This window comes from Zingiber officinale, chromosome 2A (assembly GCF_018446385.1).
Source record: "Zingiber officinale cultivar Zhangliang chromosome 2A, Zo_v1.1, whole genome shotgun sequence".
In the NCBI taxonomy this organism is placed as follows: domain Eukaryota; kingdom Viridiplantae; phylum Streptophyta; class Magnoliopsida; order Zingiberales; family Zingiberaceae; genus Zingiber; species Zingiber officinale.
The window spans coordinates 14546317-14554201 of NC_055988.1; the positions used below are offsets into that span (position 1 = coordinate 14546317).

The window sequence follows — 7885 nt, forward strand, 5'->3', positions numbered from 1 at the left end:
TCTGCATTAATCTTAATTTAATGCATCCGTTACAATATGCAAAAAGATTTACGTGATAAAATGTTGGTTGTTTCACTTGGGCAAGCTTTGCCTCAACCGTTCTGGCATTCGACATGCACCGATGATCCTCGCACACAAGTCAACTTGGTTCAATGCAATTCGAACTTTAGATTTACACCCTTTGCGTACTCACGCATGAGAGAAAACCTCTTTCCATGAATTTGTTCACATCATCAATGCATGTGAATCAATATAAATCAACCAATATATCTTGAAACTTTCAATATGGGACTAAAGTCTCATTCATAATGAAGTTTCTTTTCTCTTCCACTTCTTCTCCATTCACATATAATCCCAGTTAGCCTCATTAACTATCCCTAGGATAATCGACCCGACTTCACAAAAGTTTTCCACCGATTACCAGAATAAATTGGGAAGCGCACGCGGTGACCAACCCAGAAGGCCAACATTCTTTGATTATGTCATCTATTTGGAAAAAAAAAAATTATAAATATATCATAACTAGAGATCAAAATATAACTACTTAAATAATAATCTAAATATCCTATTATAATACCATAGTCTCGAGAACAACAATGGGAGAGAAGGATATGTTAAACGTAAAGGCTTAAATGACTTGTCAATTAATTAATTGGTTATTCATTTAGGACTTTCGACTATTTATTTACGTGTAATGAACGTAAATTAAGTTAATGTTCTCCTATGTTTAATTAAATTTGCATTAATGTCGATGCAAAGAAAGAGGGATATCTTTATTTCATGTCTATCCCTATAACGTGAATGAAAGGCAGCGGGAAGATACTAAGTCAACCGAAGTGAGTTAACAAGTTTCAATCATGACGAATTAAATTATCATCTTTATACAAACATCATTAATTATTGCATGACATATGAAACTAACTATACTATTGAATAAATTTGAATAATTAATAAATTCTTTTTCTTCTACAACTTCTTATGAAAGTTAATTTTAAAAAAATGCATGAAACTTTTCACAAAAATATGAACATGTAAGCAAACAACATCAATTGCTAACTTAATATTTTAAATTCATACGAATGAATTTAGCATGAGTGAAATGTAAGCTTATGATCTCCTAGGTGGCAACCATCAAATAGGACTAAGCTATCTATAAAATTACAATGACATTAAAACCATCATATTTTTCTTCTTAAAAATACTTGAATCCCAATATTATTGTAACAATTATGACCAAAGATATTATAACATAAAGCAAAATTATTCTAAATTAGTCAAAGTTAATTAAAATTATAAACATGAAATATTATTATAATAAAAATATTTTTTTTATCAATTTATTAAAATTATTCGAACTTAATTAAAATCACTTTAATATTTTTGCAACAATTATGGTCCAAGCTGTAGCAGCTATAGTCATAGGCATAGCTATTACAATAGTATTAAATTGATTTTGATCGAATTGAAATAGTTTTAATTAAGTTTAAATAATTTTAACTAGATAAAGAGATTTTAATATAATAATGCTTATGCTCAATTTGTTATAAGTTTAATTAAGTTGAAGTAATTTTGCTACAACTTATTCACACGGATATGGAGGGAGATAAATTCAAATACAAGTGAAAGACGCATAACGGGGAAACTTATTCACACGGATATGGAAAGAGATAAATTCAAGTACAGGTGAAAGACGCACAGCGGGGACTACCACAAACAGTGACATCCTAGGGTTCGACCCTTGTCCAATCTAGACACACTACCGCAACAACTATGCTCATAGCTACTATGAGTTATAGCTGCTGCCATAGTATAAAAATGAATATAAGAAATTAACATTGACAATTAGCTTTGGCATAACTAAATTTCATCAATCATTACACAAACAATTATTCGACTAGACGTTGTAATCAGATCAGGGATACAGTTATAAAAACCCCATTCTATGATTTTATCTAATGATAATTTATCATTGATTAAGAACATTAATGCTAATTTTTCAAAGTATAAAGTGCACTGCTACTGCTAATTTCAAAATATAATTACATACCACCAGTTACTCTTCATGGTTCTGCAGACTACATGCCTCCAGTTACTCCAACAAGAACAGAGGAAGAAGGTAGACTGCGTGCCTGCTTCAGCTTCATCTCCTTCAGCTCATTCACCCACAAGCTGTAGCTTGACCGCGGGGCTAACACATCGATCGACACCTCCTTTCTCTCGATCAACCCATTCACGTAGCTCTCAAAGCCATTGATGTTCTGCCAAAGCTCCACCAACTTAGTGGGATTCTTTTCACCACAAGCATTCTTGAGACACTCTCTTGCCTCTTCTACCTTGGCCCAGAAGCATGAGTCCTGAGTCAGGCCAGCAAACTTGCTCCTCTTCCGGTCGGCAGCCTTCTTAGACGACTCCTTGTCCTCATTCCACCATTTGTCAAACACCACGTACCTCCTCTCCCTGCCATGGCTCAGGTAGTGGCCCCTGGTCTTGTGGAGTTGGCACCGGTAGTACTCAGCAATGTCCAGGGGCTCGACTAGGAGCTTGTAGAACTGAGCAGCATTGACCCACTTGTCGCGCTTCAGGAAGTCGTGTGGCAGCTTATTGTCCTGCAGCATGGAGAGTAGCTCGTTCCAGAATTGCCCAAGCTTGATGCGGTTCAAATTGACCTTGCCATCGCGCTTGGCCTTCCGGAGCTTGAAACAATCATAGTAGCCCATGTCGTCATCACACAAGGCCTTGTACCACTCGATCTGAGCACGGCGTGGAGTCACCTTGGCTAGCTTTATTGCTAGGCTCGCACTATTTTGCTTCGGGCATTGACACATGCTCAATTCAAGCCACTCTCGCGCCTCCATGGCACCCGTGTCCTGTTATATTGTTCAACTGGTAAGTCATTGGTTCAAGGTTTCAAATCTAGAATGCAAACACGTACGAGCAAACTTATACAATTATACTCGACCTTTATACTCATCTCAGTTTAGCACACTGCTTTCCAGCATTTAAATTGTATATTTCAAAAGCCTACCTGGACTCCAATGCCTGATGCCTCCAGGGCCAGTGAGACCCCCATGCTATAGTTAGACTTGGTTTCATACTCTCCAAAGTCGAGTCTCTTCTTGAATTGTAGGTTTTCTGATATCTTTGATATGAGATCCCCATAAGAAACATGCTGTTCTTCAATGCTTCTGCTTGCATCACTTGTTATGAATGTCAAGTGGAGCATCTTCAAAACAGTAAGCGGATCACTCATGCATACCACACCTTCTGTGGAGCAAAAAGCATAGTTTCCGAATGGTCGATAAGGGCCCATGTGTTGCTTTTGCTCTGCCACTGCAGCTTCACTGATATGCGCAGATATATATTGATACAACTCTACTTTCTGGTCATCCGGCAAGTGCGATTTGGATTTTGAGCACTGAGGATTATGCATTGAGGTGTACCTTGACTGCATGAGATTGTGAATTAAGGTAGTAAACTGATTAGGCATGGAGTTGAGAGGGCAAAAGAGCAGCCTTGGCATGATGTCATGCTGCGTGACAACATTGCAGAACCTTCCACCCCATCGTTCTCTAAGGATTACTCGGGAGAGTGTCTCATTCCCTATCAATGGGCTCCCAAATGTGATGCACAGAAGGGAAGCAGGCATTGGAGCGTTTGGCTGAACAAACGACGAGCATAGGAAATAAAGGCCCAAAAGGGTGGCCACACAACCTCCCACAGAGTGGCCAGTCAGTACTACCGACTTGTTTTGGGTCTCTGATATCAGCAGCTAACAATAGCAATAAAAGAAACAATCACAAATCTACCCAGACAAGATAACATGTTATTACGATATTAATAGACATCAACTTATGCCCTTGAGAAACATAGGATCACATTATTACCTTAAAGAAAATCCAATTAGATGCACATCTTATTAAAATTTTAGTTTTTTAAAAATCAGGAGAGCTGGTGAATGGTATACAGGGCCATGATTAATGAATTAAAATCAGAACTTATCTTAATACTGACTAAACAACAAAAGGAGTATAGAAGAGGTCACATGCTAATTTTATGGTGGAAAGCAGATCAAACTTGGATCATTTGTCATCTTTTCATAATCTTCCTAATGTAAGACTGACTTGGACATCAAAGATTATGCTGCCTTCTCCAGGCATGGAAAAATTAGCCTATTTTGACTGAAACTTGTTGACTCTCTTTGTTAGAAAATGGGCAGTCTTCTTGGAGCATTTAATATAGAAATATGCATCTCTGACTCTGCTGTAGTTCTATAGACATGAACAGAAACAACAATAAACAAGGATGCCATGGCTAAAATCCTGATGCTTTTGCAGTCTGCTATAGACCTTCAGAAGAAGCTTGCTTACATGCGAAACAAACGTATGTTTTCATGTTCTTCCCTGATCTAAGAAGTCATTAAGAAAAACGAGAGTAACAAATCTCATGGAAAACGACCACCATATTCAATTAATGATACGATTGAGACGATTTGGTGAATTATTTTTTTTAAAAAAAACGACCCTAATTTGATTGAATCTGAAGCAGAGGAAACCCTAATCGAAGGGAAAAAAAAGATCGAGCGCGGACCTGGAACTCGGAGGTGTGGTACAAGCTCATAAACAAGCGGAGGGCGTCGGCCTGGAGGAGCACGGGCTGCGGCTTCCCGCCGTCGTCCTCTTCGCCTCTTCCCAGCGGCGCGAAGAGCTCGTGCGTGCCGCTGCATAGGGGAACAGGCTCGAAGAACCCTCCGCCGAGGCCAGACGGCGAAGCGGCGGCTTGCGCCCCGGAGAAGGCGACGAAGACCGCGTCGCCGCTCCTATCGATGACGAAGCTGGCGCTGCCTGCATTGGCACGCAGGCAGCGGGTCCAGGCTTGCGCCAGCAGAGGGGAAGATGCAAGGAGAGCACCAAGGACATGGCTCGTCTCGAACCTTTGGGAGGCAAAGGTAGCCAAATCAAGAGTGAGAGTGAGAGAGAGAGATGATGCAATCGAGCAGCAGAAACTTACATGGAACCCTCCACCTCCGTCCTGGAATCCATTGCCGTAGCTCGAATCTCGAATTCAGCAGCGAGTAGGAGGAAGAGGAGAAGTTGCGGAAGGAGGAAGAATTATGGTTCGGGCTTCATCGGCACAAACACTTTCGACACTGTTATTGACATTTTTATTTTTAATTAAATTTTCAATTGGCACCGGCATCATGTATCCATTTATGCTGATTAATCACCAAAATATCCGTCCCGTAGAGATTTTTCATCGGTAATCAACATAAATTTAAAAGTATTTATATCATCAACATAATATTCTTATTCTTAGATCAATCATTATCCTTGAGCTAGGATACAGTCGTATGATTCTGATTGTTATCTAAACATTTATTATTTGATCCTAACAATAGCAAGAAATTTTTTTTCTAAATGGAGGATACAAAAAGATATTAAATTTTTGGACTACTGATAATAAATATTTTTTAATTTATCTTGGTAGTTATTGACTTCTTCATTAGTTAGTGTGAACGCATGGATTGATCCTTTCAAAATGCTCTAGTGGTTAGCGTATGAAGTATTGTCATCGTGAGATTTGGAGTTCGAATTTCGACAAAGCTAAGGTAAATATTTTCTTTATGTGTTAATCACTATTCCAAAGGCTAGTAGTCGTCCGTAATTTATCTTCTCCGTATTAGTCTGGTACGGATTGGCGAGAGCACTAGGGACATGATTTACCTTTTTCGTGTTGATCCTGGGATAGATTGGTAGGAGCACCGTCTTTTGCCACCGTGAAAGTATTAATTGAAGGGGAGAAAGACAGAATTAGAATTAAATTATTTTAATTTCGTTTAAAATATTGTAATTATATCTAGAGATATATCTTCTAACTAATACATAAATGATAAATTGGGATGTTTTTAGTAAATTTTTTAAATTTAATATAGTTTTTATCATAAAAAAATCTATAAATTTTAGTAAAAAGAAAACCAACATGCCCCTTAGGTTGCGTTTACTCGTAGGCGTTGATGGAGGGAGAAAAATCCTTTGGGAATGAAAGAAAAATAAAAATAAAAAATAAAAAAAAAAGACAGGAAGGATGAAAACAAAATCCACAAGTAATGGGTAGTCGGATGAAGGGCGGATTTAGGTGCCTAAGATCTACATGAGAAGGTGCCAAGGAGGAGTCTATCCAGCCATCCAAGCATGAGGTATTAGGCGTCTGAAAGATGGACAGAAACAGGGAAGAATAGACTTATAGACTCAGGAAAATTTGCATATAGTCCTTATTGGCAAATATAATTTTACATGCAGTCTTCATTGGAACAAATCTTTGTTTCCATTCCCTAGTTAAATATACTTACCTAATTACCTCTGATATTTTAAGTATAAAAAGTCTAAAAATGAGTATAATTCCTCTTAAATTCAGTATATTAAACTAGAATCTAGTATATTTTCTATAAAATTGAGCACGATTCTTTTTCCACCTCAATTGGATGAAAAATATACTAGATTTTCTTTAAATGATACTCATGAAAAATATACTAGATTTTTTTTAAATGGTGTTGAATTTAGGAGAAATTATATTAAGTAGGAAAAAAGTAATACTCAATTTAATAGAAAATATATTCGATTCTAGTTTAAAGTGTTGAATTTTATAGGAATTATACTCATTTTTAGACTATTTATACCTAAAAAATATGAAGGACAATTTTAATAGAAAATATACTCGAATATACTAGATTTTCTTTAAATGATACTCAATTGGATAGAAAATATACTAGATTTTCTTTAAATGATACTTAATTGGATAGAAAATATATTAGATTTTCTTTAAATAGTATTGAATTTAGGAGGAATTATATTAAAATAGAAAAAAAATCATGCTCAATTTAATAGAAAATATACGATTCTAGTATAAAGTGCTGATTTTAAAGATCTTTTGTACCTAAAAATCTGAGGGGCAATTAGGTAACAATATTTGAATGAGGGAACTTTGCATGTAGGGAGTGGAAATAAAATTTATTATGAGTGAGGATTGCATGTAAAATTCAAGTTATATTGGAGATTTTTCTCTATTTTATAATTCATATTTTATAAAGGAGTTAATTGATGATTAACTCCTTATAAAAAAAGGCTTCACTTTGCAACCCAAGTCCAATAGACAATAGGTCATGAGATTTAATTTATGACTTTTTCTTTCCTGGTTTGTTGTGTCTGCTCTCTCTACCTCTCAACTCTCTTTTGTCTTTGCCACAGCTGTCCACTGCCCTCTGTCCGCTGCCCGTCACCAGTTGTCGACTGCCTACTACCTATCACCCGTCGATCCGCCACCCACCAGTCCACTGCCCACCGATCCCAACCCCTAGGCCCTAGCCATCACCACTCAAGGCCATTGTTCATTCATAATTCAAGGTTATTTTTTTATTATTCTTATTAAATTTTTAAATTTTTTTATTCCAATTTAAATTTGGAGTTTTAAGATTTAAATTAATTGTAAATGTTGATTTAATTACATAATGTACACAATTTTATTTTTAATTATTTATTTATGTAGATTATAGAGAGATTTTTTAAACCAAAATATTTTCATGAGGGTTCTTCCAATGATCCTAATATTAGTGAAGTTGTGGAAAATAAATCTTATGTGGAATTTGATTTAAATAATATTGTTAGTGATCCGGGATTACAAAAAATAATTGAAGAGTTTGATATTTCTACTCGAGATCAAGTCCGAAAAGAGTACTTGACTAGGGACATTGTCAACCAATTGGGCATATATATCCAAAATAATCTTTTGGTAATCAAGAAAGGAATTTCCAAGATAATTGGTATAAAATATATAAATAACTAGAATATAGAATATCAAAAGATGCGATGTTTTACTTATGGTGTTATCTTTT

General features: G+C 36.2%; 1 protein-coding gene across 1 annotated transcript; it reads right to left on the bottom strand.

The window, feature by feature from the left end:
- Positions 1 to 1829: 1829 nt before the first annotated feature.
- LOC122040789 (lipase-like PAD4) lies at positions 1830 to 5169 on the bottom strand. The gene is made up of 4 exons (XM_042600226.1): positions 5008 to 5169; positions 4588 to 4930; positions 3026 to 3769; positions 1830 to 2867 (listed from the first exon to the last, which is right to left on the bottom strand). Exons 1-4 carry the CDS (start codon positions 5037 to 5039, stop codon positions 2076 to 2078), a joined length of 1911 nt encoding a protein of 636 aa, XP_042456160.1. The 5' UTR covers positions 5040 to 5169; the 3' UTR covers positions 1830 to 2075.
- Between the last annotated feature and the right edge of the window lie 2716 nt (positions 5170 to 7885).